The following is a 12,653-nucleotide window of genomic DNA, read 5'->3' on the forward strand; positions in this document are numbered from 1 at the left end:
AGATAAGGAAGGGGCCAGTAGAAGCAGGAGTAAAAGAAATATAACTCAGGGACTGTTAGACATGAGTAACAGGTCTCAATAAAGGATTCTTTTAAAACTTTTAAGGAGTTCGGAGCAATTTAATAGGATTTGAGAAGTCAGGTTTAGGAGGAAGAGTTAATGGAGTGAGTTAGTAGAATAGGGGGTATTAGTTTGTTTGAGTGAAGCAGAGTCAAAATATGTGTTATGATAGGGTGCTTTAATGCACCAAAATAACGGATGCCAACCGCTGTTAAGCTTGAAGAAGAAAACGTTATGTAACCATTGATGAATATATTCAGGATTAAAGGGGTTTTGTTGTGTAAATATTGGAACATAAAGCAAAAAAATAATAAAAACAAGGGTATTGTAATAGTGTGTACAGCGGGGGTGAGCAAACCTTTTAAATCATTGAGTTAAAATGTTTGGAAAAGGGCGGAAATGAAAAAGATATATTGATTTCATCTTAACATGAGGGCAAAAGATCATGTAGTCCTATCTCTATTTTTGGGCACTTTTAAAATATACAGTTTTATTATACGCTTTTCCTCAAAAACGAAAATGCGTCTTTTGTAAAACAACATCAGCAATATGAATTTATGAATAAACAAACATGCAGACATTTAAAAGTACATGTTATATATGTTTTTGTCCATAAATGAATAATTTAATCAACTTGGTTTTGAAACAAAGTAATAAAATATCTCATCTCATCTCATCTCATTAGCTGCACCGCTTATCCTCAGTAGGGACGCGGGGGTGCTGGAGCCCATCCCAGCAATCATCGGGCAGTGGGCAAGGGACAATATGTCCCTTTTTAAAGCACACCATTCTGTATGTATTGTAAAACTAATTCAGAAGTTGTTGTTTCTTCCATTAAATCTAATAATTATCTTGATAGCACATTCACCTAACATGCGAAAGGTCCCCAGTTCGAGCCTGGACAAAAACATGTTTGCCTGGTAAGGGACGGCCGTCACCAGGCTGTATTTGCCTAAGACACACCACAGGAAATGGTGCCCCTCGTGTTTAAGGTATCCAACCAACCAACAAATAAACCAACCAAAAAGATAAAATAAATACATGATAAAAATGACACATAAAGAAAATAGTAGGCAGTTATTTAAATATTAATGACAATGGAGACAAAAATGGCAGTAAATCCTTACCTTTTTCTTTTCTTTTTAGTCTGTTATTCATGTTGTCATTATTATTTTAACATTTTTACTTGGTGTAGACTGTAGAGTATGTGAAATTGTAAGCATTTCTTACCATTTAACACCTACCATTTTTTCAGGACTATAGATAGCGCCTGAAAACCCCAAATTGGCCAGAAAATATGAAAGTGCTTTAAAACCCAGCGCACCTTACATACCAGAAAATACAATGGTGCGTTATATGCAAAGTTTTACGGTATACTACTGTGTTATTGATCAAAAAACACGATGCCAGAAATTTATGATTGATTTATTATCGCACCAAGTTGTTTGTTGTTTATGAGTTGTTTCCCTTGTCGTGCTTATTTATTTTTCTTTTAGAATGACTGTTTCTACATTCCCTAACTTTCGTTCCTGGTATTGTGAATAAAAATAGTATGATTATGAGATTGAATCTAATGCCACTTCATATGTCGTTTTTATCACTAGTAGTCTTGTGATTAGTTTTTGACGTTTTAACTGTGTTTGATTCCCGTCGCATACAGTATTTTGTGATTTTGATCAGCAACATTTTTGGACTGATGAATCATTGCACTAAGATTGTAAGTGTAGCATTTTATATGCGAAAAAAAAAAACGTAATTCTTACTATAGTTTTAATTCCATGCACCTTATAGTCCAGTTTGCCTTTTCATGGGGAAAATACAGTAATTCATCAAACTATTGACTACGGGACAAAATATGCTGGACCCGAGAAACTGTAAATTCACAATATTAAATGAATACATGAAATATTCCTGTTCAAGGCCATCTCTATTTATATGTGATTTTGTGCAAACTGGCTATCATTCATGTTGACTTTTTTGCAGAAGTAATGTCAAACCGGATGGAGGGGATGATGAGCTCTTTCACGCCTTTGCCACCGCCACAGCAGCAGCTGGTCGCCATGGATCAGAACGGCTACAGCACGGACCCTTTCCAACAGGGGCTCACCCCCCCACAGATGCCAGGGGACCACATGAACCCATATGGTGAGCATCCAGTAACTGGGTAACCCCCGCTTACATGTGTCTGCCACACCCCTGTCATCAATCTGATGTCTTCCCAGCGTGGAGCACATTTTCAAGCCACAGCAACCTGATTTAAGTGACGACAGCTTCTCCTCCTACATTAGATAAAGCATGCGGGTCCGTGCTTTTAGGGGGATCATGTGGTTTCAAGATTTCAGAGTTTGGAGGCAACCCGTTGCTCATAATGTGCTCTGTCGTCAGTGTTGTCAGTAACACGTTACAAAGAAACACATTCCCAGGACGCTATTACCTATTTCGATAACAAGTACGGTACCAGTTATTGATACAATTTAGGGACTCAATTGTTGTTACAACTTGGTGCATTATTCCACGCCTTGTTAAAAGCAGAACATGGATTCAGTTCACAGATCCCTTAACTTGTGTGTCTTGGGTAAGTACAACCTTGAGGAACCCATCCTTTCAGCGCCAGTTTTTGGGGGTAGTGGTTTGCACCCCCACCTAAAGCAGATGGTTTCCTGGTTAGCAGGATAATTCTCTTGATCTCACTTAGATGGAGCACTTTCATCTTCTGGTCTCCATTGTTTTCAATGTAAACTGTTCTTCAGTGTAAAGCGCTCCTCAGAGATAAGCCGAAACTTGAATTGACGGGCAGCAGCATGGGAGAATATTGATACTAGATCCTTAATCACTGGGGATAATTATTTTGCTCCGAAATCTTGAGTATCGCATCGTACAATATGCAAGAATCTCTTGCGGCTTTCATATCTTTGTGGAAACACAAACTTTGTGGCAATGGAATTACATCCTCTACTTTTGTGACAGATTAAAGGATTTATATGGTAAAAATGTTCTAGTTCAATAAGTATTTAAAAACAAAAATAGGCATATGTTACCTTAATACTAACTAAAATTCACAACGCCATACATAAATGTAAATTACCCAAAATAATTAAATAATCAGCTGGCCTAAAGCTAACATAACACATAATGCCTTGGATGTATTCAGATTAAAATAAATAAATAAATAAATTATGCGACCCTGTCCCCAATTTAAAATGAAACCTCCACATATATGATGCTAATGCTAACATGGAATGTAAAACAGAGTGAATTGGCTATATACTGTATATACAGGACTGTCTCAGAAAATTAGAATATTGTGATAAAGTTCTTTATTTTCTGTAATGCAATTAAAAAAACAAAAACGTCATACATTCTGGATTCATTACACATCAACTGAACTATTTCAAGCCTTTTATTATTTTAATATTGCTGAATTTGGCTTACAGCTTAAGAAAACTCAAAAATCCTATCTCAAAATATTAGAATATCATGAAAAAGTATACAAGTAGGCTATTCAACTAATCACCTGAATCATCTAATTAACTCGAAACACCTTGCGAGGGTTTCCTGAGCCTTAAAAACACTCAGCTTGGTTCAGTAAACTAAATCACAAGTATGGGGAAGACTGCTGATCTGACTGCTGTCCAGAGGACCATCATTGATACCCTCCATCAGGAGGGTAAGACACAAAAAGAAATTTCTCAAAGAGCAGGCTGTTCACAGAGTGCAGTTTCAAAGCATATCCACAAAAAGTCTGTTGGAAGGGAAAAATGTGGCCGGAAACGCTGCACAACCAAGAGAGTTGACCGCAGCCTTAACAAAATTGTGAAGAAGAGCCGCTTCCAGAATTTGGGGGAGCTTCAAAGACAGTGGGCTGAAGCTGGATTCCAGGTATCAAAAGCCACAGTTCACAGACGTGTCCGGGAAATGGGCTACAATAGCCGTATTCCCATGGTCAAGCCACTTCTGAACTCAAGACAACGGAAGAAGCGTCTGACTTGGGCTATGGAGAAGAAGCACTGGACAGTTGCAGAGTGGTCCAAAGTCCTCTTTTCAGACGAAAGCAAGTTTTGCATTTCATTTGGAAGTCAAGGCGCCAGAGTCTGGAGAAAGGCTGGAGAGGAGCAAAATCCAAGTTGCTTGAAGTCCAGTGTGAAGTTCTCACAGTCAGCAATGGTTTGGGGAGCCATGTCAGCTGCTGTGTTGGTCCACTGTGTTTCATCAAGTCCAGAGTAAATGCAACTGTGTACCAAGAGATTTTAGAGCACTACATGCTTCCATCTGCTGAAAAGCTCTATGGAGATGAGGATTTCATTTTCCAGCATGATCTGGCACCTGCCTACAGTGCCAAAACCACCAGTAACTGGTGCACTGACCATGGCATCACTGTCCTTGATTGGCCTGCTAATTCCCCTGACCTGAACCCCATCGAGAATTTGTGGGGTATAGTTAAGAAGAAGATGAAAGACACCAGACCTACAAATGCAAATGAGCTGAAGGCCGCTATCGAAGCATCCTGGGCATCAATAACACCTCAGCAATGCCACAGGCTGATTGCCTCCATGCCACGCCGGATTGATGCAGTAATCCGTGCAAAAGGATTCCCAACCAAGTACTGAGTGCATCAATGGACATTTTCAAATGTTTGATTTAGTTTTGCTGTTATAAAATTATTTTTTTACTTGGTCTGAGGAAGTATTCTAATATTTTGAGATAGGATTTTTGAGTTTTTTTCAGCTGTAAGCCAAAATCAGCAATATTCAAATAATAAAAGGCTTGAAATAGTTCAGTTGATGTGTAATGAATCCAGAATGTATGACATTTTTGTTTTTTTAATTGCATTACAGAAAATAAAGAACTTTATCACAATATTCTAATTTTCTGAGACAGTCCTTTATTTACTTTGGGTTAAATATGAGTTACTTCTGGCCAGCCCAAAAAAAAGGGACCAACTCAATCTCTTCAGTTATTTAACAGTTCCTCCTTCGCCCATGAAGTCTCATACGATCCTCAATCCACCAGTAACAAAAATAAATACAGTTACGGTGGTACTGTCACAAGCATGGGACGCATAATTTCTCCCTAATGATGTTCTGATATTTTCCCTGCTGTATATAATTGCATTCAAGCCATATTTACTACTATAAAATGAAATACTCAAATCTGGAGAGCAATTTATATGCACACATTTTGTTGTGTGTCACGAGTAGCGAATGGTAGGCAGTAAGTGAGAAGGGGGTGTTACTTATACAGGAACAACTAAATCAAATGGGAAACGTGAGCAGAGAATTTTCAGTAAGGGTGCTGAATTCTGGTCTTTTTATTTGAAGTAACTAGTAACTGTAACTAATTGCCTACATTTGCTAATGCGGCAAACACTGTTTGCTGGTTAAGAAAATGTGTTCTGTCGGTATGGAACCCTTCAAGGCTATGAGGGGTCGTATCGGGACATGAGTACAATTTCTGCAAAGGCATTAAATTGCAAACGAGAGGAGGAGGGAAATATCAGTCAATCAAGTTTTAATCCACGGGATGTTATTGAAATAACACTTTTCTAAGTGATGTCCTCAACAAACCCCGGCGGGACCATTACGCGAAGTTCATAACTTTGCCATAATTTTCCTCCATTTAGTTTTTCCAGATCGTAAGAAACTTAATCCCCGGTCTCATCACTCTCTTTTGGTTTGGGGAAAAGAACAATATTGGCAAGGCATTAAAAGATTCCTCTCAAAACACTGTCCCCATTTTGTGCACTATCATTAAGATCCAGAGTGTAATAAAGTTAACTATTCCCTTTGGAGAAATAACATGTTGAGGTTTTATGAAAGGCGTAAACAGTTGCTATTAGCCAGATCTTTTCGGAGGACGCCCCTTGTTTACATGCGCCCTCACAGAGCACTATTGCCCCAGCGAGGGCCGCAAAAAACAGTGAGCTTGACGATATCTGAGTAAACAGTTTTCATAAATGCGGTGACAACAGAACACAATTCTTCATCGCGATGATTTGGAATTATAATTTCCCAATGCTAAAATCAGTCGCCGGCATTGTTGGGGCCGTTACTGAATAATACTGTTGTAATGAGTTACAATTACTAGTTACCTTATCCAAGAAGTAACTTGATTCATGTTCACGAATCCCTTAACCACCAGGGTTGTTCGGGGCACCACTCCCGGTGGTGTGTTTTGGGTAAGTACAGCCTGGCGGTGCCCAGGTCTCTTTGGGGTTGTCTCCCCCACATGAAACAGATAGTACTGCTTTCTGTGGTTACCAGTAGCAGGAGAAGCCTTCTGATCTACAGCACCTTCATCATCTGGTTGCCGTTATTATTTCATTATAAGGCGCCATCCTGCTCTTCAGAGATGAGCTGGATTTAAGCATTAACAGGCAGTGGCGTGTGACATTTCAGATACTAGATCCTTCACTGGGGAAAAACTATTTTGTTCTAAAATATGGAGTATCACTTCGTACAATAATGTGGCTTTTCGTCAAAAAACAAACTTTGTGGCAATGACGTTACATCCTTTTTGTGAAATACACACCTATTACAACTCACGGTTTGAAAACGGATGTAAACAATGAAGCCCAAAAGTAGTGTGTTACTCTGAAAGTATCTAGTTACAAATTACCGTATAAACATGTATGGACACTGGCCCCTAAAACTGCTTTAAAATGGCCAAATAAGAAATAAGAGAAAACCTGTGCATCAATGTGTGCAAGCAGTAAACCCTTCATATCTCTTGGTTTGTGCAATCTTAAAAGTTTGCAAAGGAAAGCTTGGCTGAGACACTCCATATAATTTTGTCTCTGGGCTTCAAACCACTCGAAGATCTTCTCTATTTATGGGTAACGTCCAAGTCTGTTTTTTCTCCGGACATGGTGAATTGCAAACATGTTTTTTATACATAAAATGTTGTCAATTCATCCTACGCTTACCGCAAATTGTTAGTTTACATTTGCCGCATTGATTTCCCTTTGGTTTGATTTTCCTGTAAAAGCCACACCTCTTCCCCCACGTGCTGCTTACTATTCACTACTGGTGACACACAACCAAATCTATGTGTACGGTATATAAGCTGAACCCATGAATTTGAGTATGGATTTGATTCAAGTTATTACATGGTAGTTTAAATCGATACTGATCCAATACTGATTTTCTTTACTTAGAAAGGTCATCATTATTAAATAATTGAACACTTCTACCTTGAGTTACTTTATGATTAGGATAGAAACAGCCTAAAACAGTCCATTATTTACTAAATAACTAACCTAAAAAGCAGCAATATAACAAAAATGTAAATGCAGCATAACAGTGTACACAAAACAACTAAAATACAGTATATTCTTCACTGAAGATTTTACAAGAATTTGAAAGTGCGCATTATAGAGCCGGATGTACAGTGAATACACACGGAAATGCATAACTACAACAAAATGTTCATACATGCCGTAACCAATTAATCCATTCAATTTAGTTGTGAAATCATATTCCCTAGTATTTGTGTTTGACAAAATATGTTTTTTTATATTTTATGTTTTTAATCGCATCTGCCTTCGATGTACCTTATACATTTGAAAACAAGGTTGTGTTTCTGAAGGTGCGTCTTATAATCAGGTGTTTTACAACACGCTAACATAATTTTTATAGCAATAGTATTCACCGGATGCAAGTACTTGTTCAAAAAAAAAAAAAAGTATATATATATATATATATATATATATATATATATATATATATATATCTCATCTCATCTCATTAGCCGTACCGCTTATCCTCAGTAGGGTCGCGGGGGGGCTGGAGCCCTTCCCAGCAATCATCGGGCAGTGGGCAGGGGACACCCTGAACTGGTTGCCAGCCAATCGCAGGGCACACTGGGACAGACAACTCATTCGCTCATTCACACCTAGGGACAATTTGGACCGGCCAATTCACCTGAAATGCATGTCTTTGGAATGTGGGAGGAAACCGGAGTGCCCGGAGGAAACCCACGCAAGCACGGGGAGAACATACAAACTCCGCACAGAAAGTCTGGAGCTGGATTTGAACCCACGACAGGTTCCCATGACATGAACTGTGCCGCACAAGCGCTAACCACTGCGCCGCCGTGCTGCCCTATATATATATATATATATATATATATATATATATATATATATATATATATATCGATGTTAGGATCGATCAGCCCACCTTACTGTTCATCGGTGAGCGTCAATTTTGCATTACACCCGTCTGCCCCTCAGAAAAACTGAGTTTTTTAAAATATTTCTTTCCACGCAGGTAACGACTCGGCCTTTCACGACATCGACAGCGACACGTCTCTTACCAGCCTCAGTGACTGCTTCATGGCGTCTTCGGAAATCAACTCCATGCAGGCCCGTGTGGGAAACCCAATTGACCGCCTGTACTCCATGCAAAACTCCTACTTTGCCTCATGAAAATAAACTAAAGCGGCACACAACAAAAGTCCAAGGAGTGTGAACATGAGCATCCATGTCGGCTTTCTCTGAAAAACTCTTGTTGGACTGTGAGGACTCCTGCGACGCTTGTTCATTGTTAAAAATGATTCAGTAGGGTGGATTATCCCTACCAGGATGTGTTACTCTTTTCTTTGTTCACAAGTAGTTATTGGAAGCCGCTGCCACGCTCTCAAACCAAATAACAGCGTTGATGTATACAGTGCATGAACAAAACTTTTCTAATCCCCCATTGGTTAAGATGCAGTCTTATGATTTATTTCTTCTTAATGCCACATGCTTGACCATGTTTACCGCTAGCTCACTATGGATAGGTACTAGATATTGTGTTCATAGTAAATAGGTGCAGCATGTCTGCAAGTGTGACTGTACATTTGTGTATGTTCGAGAGTTTGTGGTAAGAAAGAAGTGTTTAGAGGACGAAAATATAGTTCAAAAAACGGAGAATATGGTGGGGCAGTCAGATCAGTGAAGTGTAAATACTTTTCCGAGGCAAATGTGCATGTTAAAAATGGAAAGTGTTCTATTTATTTAACTATAACAGGCTCTTGAAGGTATGTAGTAAACATTAAAAGCTTTATTTAAAAAAGGAGATTTTTTTTTTGTCGAGAATTTAGTGAGTTATCATGTTTCACAACTTATCTGTGCCATTTTAATATGAAGATTAACCTTTTTTTCCCAGCCAAACTGTATATGAGCAACATGCTATTTATTTCGTAACGGACCACAAACTCTTTGTTGTCATTGTCATATGTGCATTATCAAAATGTTCAAGTTGCTAATTGACCAAAGTTGACTGGTTTGATGAATAAATAATGTATTTCTCCTGATATCATTGAAGAAGTGTCCTTATTCAAAATATCACATTGAAAACGTTAATAACGGTCACAGTTCACTGATCCCTTAACCACCTGGGTTGTTGGGGCACCACCTCTCCACTGTGGTGTGCCTTGGGCAAGTACAGCCTGGTGGCGCCCATCCCTCTCCAACTTTGGTGAGGGTTTGCTAGCTGGAGAAGCCCACTTATCTTACACAGACACAGCACCTTCATCACCTGGTCACTGTTGTTGTCGGCGTAAAGCACCTTTTGGTCTTCAGAGATAAGCTGGACTTTGCAGTGGAATTTGCCCACACCTTGTCATGCGTGCGACAATACTGATGCCAGATCCTAATTCAATGGGGAGACTTTTTTTTTCTTTTCATGGATTCTTAATTTCGGAAATAGTTGGCCTGGTGGTAGAAAATAAATGCCTACTTATGGTTTATGGTTATCACAGGTAAATTTTGGAGCATGACTCCCGCGATAAAGGAGAAGTCACTTGATATAAATAGTTTTCTAAAGAGTTTTAATAAAACATGTTTCTTTTTTATATGACAACGGTATTTGTATGAGATTGTATGCATGCTTGCCAATGTAAACGACCCAAAAAATATTCTACGGTATTCGAATTATTATCTAAATTATTATAAATAATACACAATGTCCCTTGAGAAATTAAATAAAAAATGCCAAGTTAATAAAAATTTTGATTAAGAATATTATTCTGGCGTATAGCCTAATACTTTTTTATGACATTCGGGTATAAAGAGATGGCATATTTGATTTTTTTTGCCATTTTTAGCAATATTAAAAAAAGTCCCGAAATATTTAATTTGATTTGCAACAAATGCGCGATGCATTACATGTTTTCATAGGCTTACAGAGAATGCAGAACTTTGTTTAATTATTCAAATTTTCTGACACGATCAGATGCGTGCATAATGAAATAGTGCAATGAAAGAAAGAGGACAATAACATCACACATACATTTTTTATCTTTCTTATGATATTATGACTCTTCAGAGATTTTTTCATTTCTGTCAAATTATGCTATGACTTTAGTGATGTCGATATCCATTAATACAGCATGAGCATTCTCAGATTTCAAAAACATAAATCACTCAACTCAAGCCAGACGAGAACATCATGTTTTCTTCCTTTATTGATATAGTGTCGACACTATAAACAGCACCAGAAACAATCCCTCCATTATCTGCACCGCTTATCCTTATTAGAGTCGCAGAGGCGCTGGAGCCCATCCCAGCTGTCTTTGGGCAGTGGGCAGGGGATGCCAGCCAGTCGCAGGGCACACAAAGACAGAAAACTGACACGCACATTTGGACCTAGGGACAATTTGAACTGGCCAATTAACCTGACATGCATGTCTTTGCAATGTGGGAAGAAAACCGGAGTGCCTGGAGGAAACCCAAGCAAGCAGGTCGAGAACACGCAAACTCCACACAGTAAGGCTGGTAACTGGATATTACCCCTGACCTCGGAACTGTTCCGTGGATGCTCTACCCACACAGCTGCTGTGAGAACCAGAAACCATTATTGCTAATTTTCTAGAAGTAGACTTAAAACTGTCATAATAATGGTAGTCGTTTTATTGTCCTACTCAAAGCATGCCCACTATTGTTATGAGCATGTATGACAACTATTTTGGTATTTAAAAATTCACTCAATTTTTAGTCAATTTACTGGCAAAGATTTTTTAAGATAGTACCATAGAAATTCGACCATACATACTTGCCAGTTGAATATCCTGTTCCAGGTTGCTGAATTCAGGAAGGCAGCAACTTCATTGACCAGTCTCAAGATGATGAGTTACTAACACAGAAATCACTTTGTCTTCTTGTTCTATTTCATCAAGTGAATATAAAACTATTAAGGTCACAAGATATCTCATAGGGCTGCACGAACCACCATAACAACATCCCTTGATCTGAAACCTCCATGTGTGCAGAGAAAAACACAAAACATCAGGATGAGGAAAATGGGGCCGCACATGAAGTAATCACCCTTCCAGGATGAGCAGACTGCAATCGATGTTGCAGGGGCATCAACAATACACACATTATACACTTTGAATATTGGTAAAAATAATGTCCAGTTGACAGCTTCCTGCTCCAATATCTAGACTTTCGCAGAAGGTTCCAGAAGATGGCATACATACATATATATTCACAAATATACAAGCCCAAAATATGATCTTTGCCGTAAAAATGCAAGGAGTGTCTGTGACCTCGCCCAGGTCCTCAGGCTTTGTCTGGCGGGCGGCTATTTGAAAGTGCCACCTGCTTGCTTTCATCCTGCATCTACCTGACAGCTCGTCATAGCATTCTTGCTAGCTTCCACAGTCTGTGAAGTCACACGATCACACAGATTCTGAAATCTCTCCAGCAAAAATCTGTGCGGTTTCGCAACACGCCAGGTTCTACTGTCAAAAGAGCAAAAAGAGAATGTGATGTCATCGGAGCTTTGAAGCATTCCAGCACTAAATCTTTGCTATCGCACTGACAGCTGGGCTAGAAGATGGCTTCATGTGTAACACCGCAAGGTGAGGATCCCCACAGGCAGAGTTCTGTGACAGGAGGAGCAACGTTTTTCAGTGGTGGGAAATATTGTTAAAGCATGTATGTTCCTGTCCTATATGTGAATTTTAGAAAACTTATAGTAGAGCACTTTTAAAATAAAACAATGAAACAAGGAAACTTAGAGTTAATGGATAAAATAAAAACACTTATTATAATTTGCATTTTATGTTTGGATATGCTTTGGTCTGAGGTCATGGGATCAAATCCAGCTACCAGCCTTCCTCAAGGAACTCCGGTTCCCTCCCACATTCCAAAAACATGTGTGTAAGGTTAATTGGCCGGTCCGAATTGTCCCTCGGTGTGACTTGTCTGTGCCTGTGTGCCCTGCGACTGGCTGGCAACCAGTTCAGGGTGTCCCCTGCCCACTGCCCGAAGATACCTGAGATGGGTTCCAGCACCCCTGCAACCCTATGAGGATAAGTGATGCAGATAATCAAAGAAAGGATGGATGTTTGAGTCCCATGGCTTGCGAGCCAAATATGGCTCTTTTTATGAGTGCATCTGTCTCAGAGATAATAATGGGCCATGGTAATCTCGGTAAATCTGTGACGGTTCAATTTTACTTGTGGTCCCTAAATAATCATCCTGTGTCATCATCCCAGCATAGAAACAATTGAGGGATTGAATATATATGTATGTACAGGGTTGAGAGCGTCACTTTAAAAAATGTAATCCGATTTAGTTTCTAGTTACCTGTTAAAGAATATAATCA

The 12,653-nt window shown here is 39.1% G+C and overlaps 1 protein-coding gene across 1 annotated transcript in view; it reads left to right on the forward strand.

The window, feature by feature from the left end:
- Window positions 1-9,354, forward strand: part of lmx1bb (LIM homeobox transcription factor 1, beta b) — an 87,167-nt gene extending 77,813 nt beyond the window's left edge. The window contains exons 8-9 of the mRNA XM_088335011.1: window positions 2,044-2,205; window positions 8,328-9,354. Coding sequence (XP_088191137.1) covers window positions 2,044-2,205; window positions 8,328-8,485 — 320 coding nt within the window. The 3' untranslated portion in view covers window positions 8,486-9,354. The remainder of the gene's footprint in view (window positions 1-2,043; window positions 2,206-8,327) is intronic.
- The last annotated feature ends 3,299 nt before the right edge of the window (window positions 9,355-12,653 follow it).

The sequence above is a fragment of the Urocampus carinirostris genome, chromosome 5 (assembly GCF_059441175.1).
Source record: "Urocampus carinirostris isolate Australia breed hairy pipefish chromosome 5, RoL_Ucar_1.0, whole genome shotgun sequence".
Lineage (NCBI taxonomy): Eukaryota > Metazoa > Chordata > Actinopteri > Syngnathiformes > Syngnathidae > Urocampus > Urocampus carinirostris.